A 15,835-nucleotide genomic window follows, 5' to 3' on the forward strand; every position below is an offset into this window, starting at 1 on the left:
AAGACATTTAAATAATTGTGAAAAATTATATTTGCTGCAACTGCCGCCCCACAGGGTGGCAGGGTCGAGTGTCCCTGAGCGCCACATCACTCAAAGTCCATAATTTGCTCAGCTTCTCAGCTCTATCACAGCTAAAGTATATCACATACAATATTTTATTTTAGTTTCCAGTGATCAGAGACTGCAGTTTAATTAACAGTATAAGAAGAGAAAATAGTTTTTTGGAACTACTGTACTGTAATTTATTTTGTGTGCACCATGGGGGTGTCATATTTTAAAGCAGCGTAGTGCAGTGGTTAATTATCAGGCCTCATTGCACCTACTGATCAACATAGCCTTTGCCTTCAATAATCCTTCCTTGCTCCACATCTACAAAATGGTTAATCAGTATTAGCTTGAAAAAATCGTCAAGCCTTACACATTCCAGTTATGCATTTTGCCTTGGTAGTATATTCCTACACAGTTCACATGTTACATTTATATTCTTTACTATTGTATATTGAGATGGTTATTGCCTTGCCCAATCATCATTTATTTCACAATTTTTTAAATCTGGCAAATTTTCCATTTACTGTACATGTCATTGCCCCACCTTCTTCTTTTACCGGTTCATCTACCTGCTTATTGGTACAGTACCCCACCTGATGCGCACACTCTTACATCCACTAATACTAATTGTTAAATAGTGAAATAAGTACTGTACTGGACTTGGATGAACAACCAGATAGAAGATTAAGTTGATGAACCTTGCTTTTTAATTACAGTACTGGACTCTTATTTGAGGCACTTGTTATTAAAAAGCTTTAGAATAATGTGTTTTTATTCAGAAATTGTTTCATAATTCCTTGTATTCTAATGTTTAAAGACTGATAGTGAATTAAGTGGTTGAAAGGTGATTTATTACTTATTAATACATACCTGCACGGTAGTGATTTTAGTTCTTATGACCTGTGATACATAGAGAGTTAGGAAAGATGCTAATTTGTTATTTTGTATCAGGGTACTGTGTAGTGAGAAAACTGATTCAGATGTGATTTGTGATTTTGCCCATTTTAGAGATACCTTATGGTTTTCAGACGATTATTATATTTTTAGTCAGATTGAAGTGGGTTCTTAAGTGGTATTGGTTTTAATGGGATAGTTTAGTTACATCGCCAGCACTGCCTAAGATGGTGTTGTCTCTTTGCAGCGGCTGGCTTCTGTCTTTGCTGCTGGTGGCGCAGGTGTGGGCCTATTAGGGCGTATAGGAGGAATGAGCGAGGCTGAACGCTTGGCGTGGGCACGAAGCCTTGGAGCTGGACAGACCTGGACCTGTCCAGTGTGTCACAAACAGTTTGGCATGCGTTACTACTATGAACGTCACCTTAAGTGTCACCAAGCTCAAAAGGACCATCAGTGCCCCTACTGTTCATTTCGTGCTTCCTATAAATGGAATTTGAAATCCCATGTGCGGAACAAGCATCGCGACAAACCACCTCCACTCTAATTATAATAGAATCTTCTAAAAAAAAAGGTTATGTAAATGGTAATAAATATATATATATATATATATATATATATATATATATATATATATATATATATATAGTATATATAGTATATATAGTATATATATATATATATATATATATATATATATATATATTATCTACAATACTATATTTCCATACATATGAATGATTATCAAATTTCTTCTTCATAAAATTCTTTGCGAAGCTATTTCATCTAATGAATTTTAGACTTCAAATAATTGTTGACAAATTTGGTGATGGTTGATGATGATGATGATGATGATAGTAGTGAGGTGAGTAGTGACAGGCTACAAGGGCTCATTTCTCTCATTACAGGGCTTGCTGCCCCTCCACCGGCGTCAGTACCGTGTGGGCTTTCCTGCCGTTTCTGGTGTAGAGCCGCAATACCGCTGCTGCTGGTGCGGTAAGGCCTCCACTACTCGCTATGATTATGATAAACATCTGCGTACCCATACGGGTGAAAAACCCTTTCTCTGCCCTATTTGTCCATTTCGAACTGGGGATCGTTCAAGTCTCTCGAAGCATGTCCGTCGACATCACCAGCTTAACCCCTCTTCAGGGCCAGGCCACTCGCTTCTACATCACCATTAAACTATCATAGTATGACTGACCTTCGTTGGTAATAAAATGGTTGCAATTTGCTCTGACCCACGTATTGCCCTCCAAAGCTCCTAGTAGTGTATGGCAATCTATATTTTATTCTGTTGTCATAGTATGGCAGATAATTTTTTGTGTTGTTCACTGCTGATCTAAATATATGGAGTAATCTGCGAGTCACAACCTTGTGCAGCTTCACTCATTTGCAGTCATTGACCAAATACCAAAAAGCTGTTTTACAAGGACTTTCACAGCCTCATATACAGAGTTTTCAAGAGTCCGTGTCCTCTGTTTCAGGCCGGGGGCAGCCTGGACGTAGGAAGGGACTTTAGGGGAGGCGCGAATCCAATGTATGTGGTAGAAGGCGTTGAAGTGCTGGCTTGTCCGCTGTGTGGGCGGCTACTACACACTCGTTCAAGGTTCAGAAGCCATCTTGAATATTGTCGGCGTGCTGCCAACCCCCAGTTTGCCTGCCAGACCTGCCACAAGTCCTTCGCCTATCGTAAGGACTTAGAAAAACATATTCGCACACACACAGGGGAAAGACCATACCCATGCCATTATTGTTCATTCCGATTTGCTGACCGTAGTAGTTTGGTGAAGCATCGGCGGCGCCACCACCCAGCAGCTACATCCTGAGAGGACAGTTGAGTACTGAAGGAAAAAGATAAACAAATGCTAATAATGGCATGCATCAGGATTCAATAATATTTTAATTTTTATTTAATGGTCAGAAAATAAAAAAACCCACCTCTTGATTTTAGTGGACACGTATAAAGAAAAGTACTATTGGCCAAGATACTTCCATGATAAGATACCTGTCTATCTCCTTGCAGGATGGCTCTGTGGCGGGTGCAGGAATGGCTCACGACCATACTCAGCACAACTCACAGGGCATCGGGGCAATAGGGTATTATATATCTTTATGCAGGGATGATCGACTTCAAGCTAGCCAGTTAAAAAGGACATGGTCTGGAATACATTATGAAACATTTCCATCCTCATCTAGTTCATTGTTAATGCAAACAGGGCAACAAAGTACTCAACAAATAGCTGCCAATGAGTGGGTGTGTCCACTATGCTTAAAAGTATTAATCAGTGAACGAAGTTACAAAAGGCACGTGGATTACCATCGCCAAGCATCTAATCCGCAACATCGATGCACCCACTGTGGCAAACGCTTTACGTTTGCAGCTGACCTTCAGAAACACCTAAGGACTCATACTGGGGAAAAGCCTTTCAAGTGTTCTCGTTGTCCTTACCGTACTGGGGATCGTAGCCATTTAGCTCGACACGTGCGAGCACCCCACCCAGATGAACACGCTCTAGGTCAAAACCAGGAAAATGCGCAAAATAGTTGTAATACTTTCCAAGAAAGCAATTGAAATGATTATTATTATTTCACGGTTGTCAGTTGTATATTGAATTTTTTGGGGTGATTACCTATTATTAGCAAGGGTTTTCTTTAAGAGTAAACTACAAATTTGTACAATCATTTGTCTTTATTATCTTAATGCTTTACTTCACTGAAGAAGAATTCAGACAAAATAATTTTCTTTATACTGGTAGTGATATAAGGTTATAAACTCAATATCTCCAAAATTTGATGTGCCTGTGTGGCAATAAAGCCATTAAGCATACTTTGTTAACATAAAATTAGGAATTTTAAAAGCTATTCATAAATTGCCCAAACAGTTTTTGTTTTTATAATTGATAGTAGTATCAAATTCCAACGCAGAACTTGTAATGCAGAGGCATTAGTAAGCATAGTTTTTAATGCATGCCAAGTCATCAGTTGTTTATGCAAAATTTGTAAATATTTAGACAATGAAAGAACTTGATAAATATGTGTAAAATCCTTTTATTGGCATTAGTAAAATACACGATACATTGTTACTGAATGCAACTGTGAGTATTTTAAATGTGGCATATTTTTAATTGCATTAAAATCATCATGTTATATACCGTAAAAAAAAATTTAATTTGTCTTTAATTTAGTTTGCCAGAAAAGTTTGTTTGCTATTGTTTTTACTGTAAAAAAGTTTTTATTGCACTGTACATTGGTGAATAATAAATATATGGAATATATATTCATAATGAAATAAACTGTTATCATTCAAATCCTTTACTCATTATTTGACATGTTGAACTTGTGCTTATAAGAAGGAAAACATTTGTGACTTAAAGAGTGCAAGAAGCATATGTGTAATTACCTATTTGTAGTTGCGAGAATAAGTTATGCTCATGGTGTCCTGTTTCCTGTATCATCATTGTTACATATTGTTTTATATAGAAGATCAGATACTATGAATATCGGTCTCATCCAGTAACTAAATTTAGGTAATTACTTACACATAGATGTATATATAATTTCTTTATAATAGTTATATAGTAGAGGAGGTATAGAGTATAGTATAGTAGAGGAGGCCTGGTCGACGACCGGGCCGCGGGGACGCTAAGCCCCGGAAGCACCTCGAGGTCTAGTTACAAGAAGAGAGCTAAGCACATGGTGTCCCATCATATTTATATGTATTTTATCAATGCACTCTTAAACTAGCAGTAGCTTTGGAACATTTAGTGTGCAACTTTGCCTGAAGGTTGCTCCATCCCTCAACTATTCTATTACCGAAATAACTAAAATTTTGATAAAAGTATCAAAATAATTCTGATTTTTTTTTCTGCATCTGAGTTTCCTTTGAAACATGCAATAAAAAGTCTACTTTAGCAACTTTCTACAATCTTATCATTACTGTACGGTATTTTGTATGTGGTAAACTTGTTCCTTTGTTTTTTATCTGTATTAAAGTTTAGGAAGCTTTTGGGTCCAATTTGGTACATGTCTTTGAACTCTTTCTAGCTTCATTAGTGTATGTGTTTTTTAAATGTGGGCACCACACTGCTGCATATTGAAATTATTTATCATCCATATACTATTGAAATGCTATATGGATCTTAGTTAAAATTGGTCCCCACATATTTTGTATTTGGTATGGTTCTGTGGTGAAATATTGCTTGTACGGTAACAATCTCTTTAGATCCCTTTCAATGTCCAACTTTATTAAAATCCTATTGCAGAGACTTTAGGTATTATGGGACCTGTGTCCACAATTTTCCCATTACACTGAATAACATTTTCTATATTAAATTTCATTAGTTCACAACAGTTGCCCTCTGTGTCCAGGTCATGCTATAGAGTATTGTAATCTTTGCTTCAGAACTTTCAAGCCATCTGTAAACAAATTTGCTTCAGGATTTTCACAACATTGTGAAGAGATTTATGTAATTGTGTATTCCCCTTGGCATGGCACGTCATTGCTATAGACTATAAACATTATTGGGGCTAACACCAATCCCTGTGACACCCCATTTGTCACTACTTCCATCCACTCTGATAACCTTCTGTTAACCCTAACTTTCTAATAAAAAATCCCTCATCCACTCCAGAAGTCTTCCTTGCATATCTCCCAAGCGTTGAGGAATATTCCATCTGCTTGTCCATCTCTTTCCTGCACTACTTCATTCTGCCAATTAAATTTAGCAAATTTGATATACATGACTTCCTTGAACCGAATCTAAACTGTTCATTAGTTATTATGTTAGTGTTTCCCAGGCATTTTATACATGTGAGCTTATAAATTGCCATCCACACTTTCGTGGAAATAAACATTCCATTCACCTGGGCTGTATGGGTCTCGAACCGTGGACCGCATACGTGTGAGGCCAACGCTCTTGCTCTTTACTACGACCAAGAACTGACATGCTTAAAAGTAATTAGAACTAGAGACTCCTGTGGAGAATTTATCTTTGCCCATTTCAGAATCAAGGGTGCCGAAGCTGTCCTGACTGTGGGAGCAATATCAACTGGGTTATGAGTATTCTTAAAAAGGAAAGTTTCCAGAAACAGCATCCTACTGCCAAACTGGAATTTTCAACTTTCCCTGAGTACTACTGAAGTCCAGAGGAATTAGTAATTCTACTACTATTACTTTCCCAGTGGTAGTTAGGGAAAGTTGAAAGTTTCAGTTTGGCAGCAGGATGCTGCATCTGGAAACTTTCCATTTTAAGACTGCTCATAGCCCAGTTGATAAGAGTGTTGGCCTCAGACATGTAGGGTTCATGGTTCGAGACCATACAGTACAGGTGAAGGGACATGTGAACCTGATTGCATTTTGAAGTGTCAAGACTGCCATGCTGGTCTGGAAGACCGTAGAGGATCATCTCTATCTCCATTTATATATAGAGGGATTACATTGGCCACTTTTCATTTAACTGCCATTTTGACCACATTATAGTCTTGAATGTAGTCCACTGTATTTAGCTGAATCCAGCTGCACATTTTCCCAGTACTTAAGATGATGCTTCATCTGTTCCCACTGCTTTGTTTCTTTTCAGGCCCAAGAATAGTTTAAGTACATCCTTCCTTGAAAGCGAATATGTTCAAAAGACTGTTGAGGTGTCAATGTTGGTGCCATTAAAGCCTGTTCTTTCAAGAATACACTTTAGCACTTTTTATTTATTGCTTTACCTATCTCCTGTCTCCAAAAGAATGTTCTCGGCTTTTAGTAACAGGATTTTTCTTCTGCTTGTAATTTGCTTCTTACAAATATGAAAAAAGAATTGTAGTAACACTCACTTTTTACTTCAATCTGTTTTTCAAAGCTTTACTTTTCTGCATGTCACATCTTAGTACTATATACTAATTACTGTCTTATTTGTATCATTAACATATTTTGGAGGAGGGAAGGGGGGTCATTTCCTGTAATGTTCAAGGTTTTTACGTTTTCGTCCAGCTTTCCAGTAGTGCTATTAAACTTATTTTGTATTCCACTTCTCTCATTACTTTGGTAGCCTGTATACCCCTGAATGCTCTTTGCATATACAGTATCTCAAAATGTTTCCTATAGTGTACATTATTTTAACATTAGTTCTTTACAATTCAGGTACCACCTTACATCTCTCAAGTACTTCTGTACTTCCTCCTCCTGTAATCCAGTTTCACATTCTTTTCTGCCACAAGATCGTATTTAACAATGGACTTTGTTTCCACCAGAATCTTGCTGCTCTTCCCAGTAGGAGTTAAATATTATATCTCAATTATTTTCTTTTCCTAGGGAACACTAGATCTAGTAACATATTGATGGGTTATCACCAACGTTTTCACTCATTGCCATACATGCTGATGCATAAATGTTTCTATGGTCAAATTAAAAATGCAGTCCCCTGATCCTCCATGCTTGCCTGATATGCTTCCTAGCTGAATTATTTCCAATTAAAATCAACCAATATAAGTAGTCTGGTTTTGTTCCAGTTTACTTTTTGAAAAATATTGTTTAGAATGGTTGCACTTGCATGCCCTTTCCATTGGCTGTTGAGCTCTTTTTTTTTTCCTGTTCAAGCCTGAGGATTATATGCATTAATGATGTACTGTATTTTTAATTCTTCAGTGATTGATTATTACATCTTTTACATAATATGGGTTTCATGGTGTTATCTCAGCTTTCCTGATATGGTCGTTCATGATTATCATCACATCACTACTCATTTTTTACCATTTTCATCCTTTCTCTATATAGTGTAACCCTATGCAAACACTACCTTGTTTCTTGTCATTTCATCCACCTTGGTTTCTGGCAGACCATTCTCTTACAGTTCCAGCTCACTGGTTTCCTTACTCCTATGACTTTATACAAAATTAAAAAAATCCTCTCCATTCCAGTTATCATTCAGTGCTTCAGCCTCTCCATGGTGCTTTTTCATCTCTGTCATCTTTAAAATGGTCCTTTCTTACAAATAACATTTTTCCATCCTTTTCCTGCTTTCATCTTCTTAGGTTTAAATTACATACTCCATGCTGTTCAATCCTTCAACTTGCATCTTAAATTTTGCAATATTCTATTCTTTGTGTCTATATTATGTCATTTTCTTGGCTACCAAAACTTATTGCAGATTTGTTTATTTTTATTGTAACCTGTACCAATTGCAAGCTACAGTACTTGTAACAATTGAGGGGGGGTCATGGAGTCTGAACCCCTGGCATGTGAAGACCCTTGAAAGTGTGTTCCACGATGTACTGCATATACATCTTCCACGAAAAATTCCTTGAAAAATTCCAGATCTGTCAAAGGATGGTGCTTAGGTGGTATACATTAATATTAAGCAGGCCTATGACCTGCCAGAAACATCTGGGAGGTCAAAGACCAATGTAGGCATGTAGGATACTTGAAGAGCTACCCTCTGAGAGAGTGTGTGTTTCATATAGATAATAATGGCCGCTTACATTATCAGACTTAAGGGGTTGTTCTCAACAACTAGTTATAGAGGATGTAGGAAAGAGGAATTCTGTATAAGGAGGAAATATTATCTTGAGAGCGAGTGTGAGTTGAGCCTCTGGGAAAATGGCATAATAAAGAGACAAAAAGGAAATATTATTGCCAAATTTAAGAGGCAAGTTGAGGGATTGATTAGTTATAACATCTTGAGCCTAGAGGGGTAAAGAACTGAACTCTTAAGTGTAATATATGGCTAATACTACTGCCCTGTAAATTGTAAATACTGATTCTCCTGTTCAAGCACATTAAACCTATCAACTTCATTTGCCTGGGTTAGGGACAATTTAACTAGAATGTTCACATAAATTAATAAACTAAATTGTTAAATTCCAAGATCCTTGAGTATTAATTATAACCCTGTCGTGCATACTAGTAGGTTGATCCTTCCATCTTGCCTTTGCCAATCCTTTGTGGTTTTACTTAATTTACTTAAGTGTCATGGGGCTCACATCCTGTTTCTTAGGACCCCAGTAAACAGAGGCCCTCTTGAAAAAGAATCATCTACATCCCTGGTGGCTGTGAGAGCCTCGGTATTGCCTGGACAACCTAAGCTGGTGCATACAGCAGGAGCTCTCGGCACAGCTGTGCAGGTCGGAGCCACTGCATCACTTAATAATAATGAATAAAATAAGTAACTGCAATTATTTTGTAATGATAATCACAGGTGATCCTGATGGTAATATAAACTCTGGACAAAGTTCAGATATCAGTGAACACACTGCTGTGTTATTCATAGTGGGAGCCAGACATTCATAGCACAAAGCTGAAGTTTCATGCATCTACGCATCATGAAATGTGACCTCATGTTCCTTTAGAAAATAAACTTGTGGAAAATTATTTACAATCATGATTTAGTGAGAGGAATCTGATAATAATAGCTGTGTTGTGGCTAGACTTAGTGATGTGTGTATGTAGTATACAGTACTGAAGGCATTTTGCTGCATCAGGTGGAATCATCTGCTCATAGTGTGTGGCTCTATATTGTGCTTTGATTTCATTATCACACCCACTAGAATTTATTAATGGTTCATTATGGTATATAAAATGTATATATATTAAGACGTGTGTGTATACAGTATACTGTAATAACAGCAAGAACTGTATGCTTTATTCTTCAAAGAATATAATATTTTGGGCACTTTAGTGATACAATCAATTTGTGCATATTTACAATTTACATGTTCTGTGTGCAAATAACATTATTGACAACCCAATGCATCATCGTATTTGAAAAGTTTGGTACAGTAATATCAATAAGAATACGAAGAAAATAAAGTAGGTTTTACGTGTGCTTTGAACTTGGCGCCAGATGTGTGTGGTGTTACGCTGACCATGGACCATGGCTATGAGATTATAACTCACACCAAGCCTGCTTAGTGGTTCATCATGGTGCACAAAAATGTAGACAGTACTGTATATGTAATGTGTGTATATAGTATAATATCAGCAAAAACAGTGTCTTATTATTAGAAGAATATAATATTTTAATTCATATTAGTGGCACTAATATATATGTATATACAAATACTGTATTCTGTGTTACATTCTGTGATACAAATAACATTATTAGCAGCCCAGTGCATCATTACAATTGAAAAAGCATGGTAAAAACATTTAAAATGTGAAGAAAATACTATACATTCAATGCATGCAGTTAATGATTAGGACGAACTTTGATAACTGCTTATAAGATTATTACACTTACCAGAAATGCTTGGTACTTCTTAATGGTGCATGGAAAAAAAATATATATGTACAGTATATATATATATATGTTGTACTTAGTAGCCAGAATGTCGTACTCTGCCTACTATGCAAGGCCCGATTTGCCTAATAAGCCAAGTTTTCCTGAATTAATATATTTTCTCTAATTTTTTTCTTTTGAAATGATAAAGCTACCCATTTCATTATGTATGAGGTCAATTTTTTTTTATTGGAGTTAAAATTAACGTAGATATATGACCGAACCTAACCAACCCTACCTAACCTAACCTAACCTATCTTTATAGGTTAGGTTAAGTTAGGTAGCCGAAAAAGTTAGGTTAGGTAAGGTTAGGTAGGTTAGGTAGTCGAAAAACAAATAATTCATGAAAACTTGGCTTATTAGGCAAATCGGGCCTTGTATAGTAGGCTGAGAAGAGCGTTCTGGCTACTAGGTACGACATATATATATATATATATATATATATATATATATATATATATATATATATATATATATATATATATATATATATATATATATATATATATATATATATATATATATATATATATATATATATATATATATATATATATATACATACATACATACATGCATACATACATACTGTACAGGTATGACGTACCTAGTAGCCAGAACACACTTCTCGGCCTACTATGCAAGGCCCAATTTGCCTAATAGGCCGAGTGATTTTCTTTATTTTCAATAAATTGTTTCCAATTAGTTTATTTGAATTATTATTATTATATTATATTAAGAACGTAAATTATCGACTTAATTGTGTTTGGTTAGGTTAGGTAGGATTGGTTAGGTTCGGTCATACAGTATAGCCAAGTTAGTGTTAACTCAAATTTAAAAACAATTAACTCAAACGTAATGAATTGGATAGCTTTATCATTTCATAAGAAAAATTATTGAAAAATATATAAATTGAGGAAAACTTGGCTTATTAGGCAAATAGGGCCTTGCATAGTAGGCCGAGTACAATGTTTTGGCTACTATATATATATATATATATATATATATATATATATATATATAATGTGTGTGTGTGTAATTACCTAAGTGTAGTTACAGGATGAGAGCTACGCTCGTGGTGTCCCGTCTTCCCAGCACTCTTTGTCATATAACGCTTTGAAACTACTGACGATCTTGGCCTCCACCACCTTCTCACTTAACTTGTTCCAACCGTCTACCACTCTATTTGCGAAGGTGAATTTTCTTATATTTCTTCGGCATCTGTGTTTAGCTAGTTTAAATCTATGACCTCTTGTTCTTGACGTTCCAGGTCTCAGGAAATCTTCCCTGTCGATTTTATCAATTCCTGTTACTATTTTGTACGTAGTGATCATATCACCTCTTTTTCTTCTGTCTTCTAGTTTTGGCATATTTAATGCTTCTAACCTCTCCTTGTAGCTCTTGCCCTTCAGTTCTGGGAGCCACTTAGTAGCGTGTTTTTGCACCTTTTCCAGTTTATTGATGTGCTTCTTAAGATATGGGCACCACACAACAACTGCATATTCTAGCTTTAGCCTAACAAAAGTCATGAACAATTTCTTTAGTATATCGCCATCCATGTATTTAAAAGCAATTCTGAAGTTAGAAAGCATAGCATAGGCTCCTTGCACAATATTCTTTATGTGGTCCTCAGGTGATAGTTTTCTATCTAGAACCACCCCTAGATCTCTTTCTTTATCAGAATTCTTTAAAGATTTTTCACATAATATATAGGTTGTGTGGGGTCTATGTTTTCCTATTCCACATTCCATAACATGACATTTATTAACATTAAATTCCATCTGCCAAGTGGTGCTTTGTAGACTTATTTTGTCCAGGTCTTCTTGAAGGGCATGACAATCATCTAGGTTTCTTATCTTCCCTATTATCTTAGCATCATCAGCAAACATGTTGATGTAATTCTGTATTCCCACTGGTAGATCGTTTATGTAGACAATGAACATTACTAGTGCAAGAACTGAACCCTGTGGTACTCCACTCGTGACATTCCTCCAATCCGATACCTTGCCTCTGATTACAGCCCTCATTTTTCTGTAAGTTAAGAAATTTTTAATCCATGTTAGTAGCTTACCTGTTACTCCTCTAATATGTTCCAGTTTCCAGAATAACCTCTTATGGGGAACTCTGTTGAAAGCCTTTTTTAGGTCCAGATAGATGCAGTCAACCCAACCATCTCTTTCCTGTAAAATCTCTGTTGCCCGATCATAAAAACTGAGTAAGTTCGTTTCACAGGATCTTCCAGATCAAAAACCATACTATCTGTCTGATATTATATAATTTTCCTCCAGGTGTTCTACCCATTTAGTTTTAATTATTTTTTCCAATATTTTGACTATTGCACTTGTCAATGATACAGGTCTATAATTAAGGGGGTCTTCCCTGCTTCCACTTTTGTAGATTGGAATTATATTAGCCTTTTTCCACACATTAGCTACAACTCCTGTAGCTCCTAATAAAAAAAAAACATTTAGAGACATTGGAATAATAAATATGTAAAAATATATTTGCAGTAATTCCTGTGCCAGGCCAAGTGCCACCGGATGACTTGCTCCATCACAGTCAAACTAAATCACATACAGTGTATTTAATTTTTGTTTCCTGTGATCAGGGGATGCATTTTAACAATACTGTATTAAAACAAAAAAAATTTGGGACTAATTTTTGTTACATACATTATGGGGTTGTCATATTAAATGGGTGTGCAGTACATGGGTTAATGTTAATAAGACTAGTGTTTAAATCTGAGCTATATCTTTTGACATCTTGTAAGTGTAGTGGAGATCTAAAATGAAAAGCTGTTGTCCCAAAATTATTTATCATGTTGATAATGACAAATATTTAATGATCTGTTATGTGTGTAATATCATACAGTACTTATGTAATTGATAAAGAGTACAGCCTTTTTGGCAGCCTCTACTCAATTGACTTCTAAAAAGACAGATATAAATCATTTATTAGGAGACTATCCAATATTTTAAAATAGTTATTTCAAATAAGCTACAAAGGCTAAAGGGAAATAGAAATTCATGGAAAGTACAGATGAAGGTGAAGCTTTTCAAGGTGCAGCTCCTACTCCACTATTGAAATACTGCATTAACAAAATTATCACCAATTAACCTCAGGAAATCCTCCACTATTGATCTAATTGTCAAATCATGGAATGAGATGCAATTCTGTATCCAGACAAAGGGCATAGGATCTCCACAATTCCTCTTTACACAAAACAAACTCAGGTTCTCTACCTGAAACACAGTTTGGATTCTCTCTATAGATTTGCATTTTACGTACAGTATACATATTAAAGCAGCATCACATGTAAACAGTTTTACAGATACAATACTTATGTTTATCAAGTAGACATTCAGGCCTCAATTACAAGAAAATGCCACCACAAAAGTCCTAACGGTGTATGATACAGCTCCATGTTCGAGCAGAAAACCCACCCTCTTGACAAGCCCAGTATACAGTGATCAGTCTTCCCTCTGCCTGCGTTGATGTTTCATCTACTGTATGGAAGAGGTTCAACCTGTTCTTGTTATACGTACAGTATACAGTATCTGGGGCCATAGAATTACCCAAATCTACCCAAATCCACCCAAATCCTGCTAGCATTACATAAGTAATGAATAAATATGGTATATTTACTCACTATAATGTTGGTGCTGAATGCAGAACATGATCAAACTTATTTTTACTCTGAAATAATCTAATTTCATTATGAAATTAGAAGTAAATATGTAGCAGGTGACGCCATAGGAAGTCGACGGTCCAAGCGACAAAGTTGTGGAGCGACTTACTAAGATATATTGTTGCCTGGAAAGTGTTTGCTGGCATATCAGCCTCCTGTACACAGTGATCCAGTAGTCACACTTCTTAGGCTAAACTGTTGCAAATTTAATTGGTGATATTAACAAGTAGAATGCGTAATTTGTAATAGTGGTGCCTAGGATCCACTCACCTCTCTCCATTTGCCACAGTAACAAACCAACCTCCTAACTACTCAGAAATGTACGAACCCAAGCAACCCACCTAACCTATCGAGTCCAATGCAGCGAGCGCATAACAACGAATAACGTTAGTATCTATATAACATTATTGACCTGTGGAGTTTATTTAACTTCTAGACACGTTTTTTTAAATATATATTAAATGTTTTGTGGCTATTTATGAAAGATATTATTACACACATTCTACTTGTTAATATCACCAATTAAATTTGCAACAATTTGAGCCTCTTCTTAGCAAGTCATGCACTATACAGTAATTTTGACTAAATCATGACTGGCTGAGGGGTCTTGGCTTTCTGGTGAAGCTTTACTGGTTGAAGGTCTTTAGCAAGCTTGTGAAGCTTCAGTAATTGAAGCGCCTTAGCTTGCTGTTTTTACCAAATAAGAATCAAGTTTTTCTTGCCTCCTATGTTCATTGGCCTCTCTTATGTTTCTTTGGCTCTTTGGTTCACCTCAAGTACTGATACATATTTCCAACTTCTGGGTTAGCACAGTTGGATGAAAAATTATTCAACAGAAGTCAACAGCAGACACAAATAAGCTGTGTTGTTAACACAACTTATGTCTTAACACCTCCAGGATGATTGCTGCTGCTACCAGACATAGGCTTTACAAAAAATTATCAAAGTTACTATGAAAACAAAATGTTATTAAGAAATGTTTCACTGATGACACGTTAATTGTGGTATAATGCGAGGGTCGAGAACACTTGGCCAGTTTAGCTTGACCAGGCCTGGATGAATCCACTTGAGGCAGCCAGGCACGTTACATTGGCCACCAGGTGGAAAAAATTCCCCAAATTTTAGTAGGAAACCAGTTTTCAGCAAGTACACATAGTGTTTAAGAAATTTGTATTTGTTATAATATTAGATAATATTTCTTTAGTTTTACTGTAATGAATTGGTATAACATAATTCTTGGTTATCCTATACAATACAGATCATAGGCCCTCTCCACATGCCCCCTCATTTGCCAGTCCCTTCTGACTCTTCCCTCTCTCCCGATAACCCCCCTTCCCCCCACAATGAACCCAGCCACCCCAACACCTCCCATAACCCGCACCTTGAGCCACTGCTGTGTGGGATTAATATGGTATGGTCTGATTCCTCTCTGTGGTATCCGGCAAAATCTCTGGTTTTTCAGATTTCTGTCCAGATATGGTGAAGTTGGCAGAGAGTTATCCGGACTTGATTTAGACTCTGTGCCTGTCTGCACTATTTGGAAAAACCTCTGGTTATCCAGATTGCTATCCGGACATCTTGAAGTTTCGCTAGAAAAATATATGGATGCAGTTTTGGCCAGATAACCCAAATATCTAGTTTAGTGGAATTCGGATAAGCTAGCGCATACAATACAAGCTGCACATGCACGGATGAGCTGTACCCTTACGGGTACTCCACTTGCTTACTTTCAAACACAGTACATTACTTCCTAATATTTGTGTTCACTCACTAGTATTTATGAATCTTACGGTATTAATGTGACTTTGGCATGAATTTAAGCACTGCTAGTACAGTTGTAGAACCTTTTAAGTGATCAAGGGAAATGTATTATGGATATTTAGTATACTTTACTTAATATTCTTATGCGTTTCAAAACATGTACAGTATCACTTATGAAAGGGTT

At 36.3% G+C, this 15,835-nt stretch overlaps 1 protein-coding gene across 8 annotated transcripts in view; it reads left to right on the top strand.

The window, feature by feature from the left end:
* LOC123773746 (protein tramtrack, beta isoform) overlaps positions 1–15,835 on the top strand; it is a 208,807-nt gene that overhangs the window by 170,280 nt on the left and 22,692 nt on the right. Inside the window, exons 5-7 of one of the 8 annotated variants that reach the window (XR_011224413.1) lie at positions 1,190–1,525; positions 1,848–1,935; positions 2,427–4,235. The exons of 4 other annotated variants lie outside the window; for them this stretch is intronic. Coding sequence is in view for 3 of the 4 variants with exons in the window: in XM_045767656.2 (XP_045623612.1) it covers positions 2,427–2,768 (342 nt within the window). In the remaining variant the exon portion in view is untranslated. Of the gene's footprint in view, positions 1–1,189; positions 1,526–1,847; positions 2,133–2,426; positions 4,236–15,835 lie in introns of those variants that run through there. 3 more of the 8 variants (XM_045767665.2, XM_045767676.2, XM_045767656.2) reach the window with 3 other exon arrangements.

The sequence above is a fragment of the Procambarus clarkii genome, chromosome 72, assembly GCF_040958095.1.
Source record: "Procambarus clarkii isolate CNS0578487 chromosome 72, FALCON_Pclarkii_2.0, whole genome shotgun sequence".
NCBI lineage: Eukaryota > Metazoa > Arthropoda > Malacostraca > Decapoda > Cambaridae > Procambarus > Procambarus clarkii.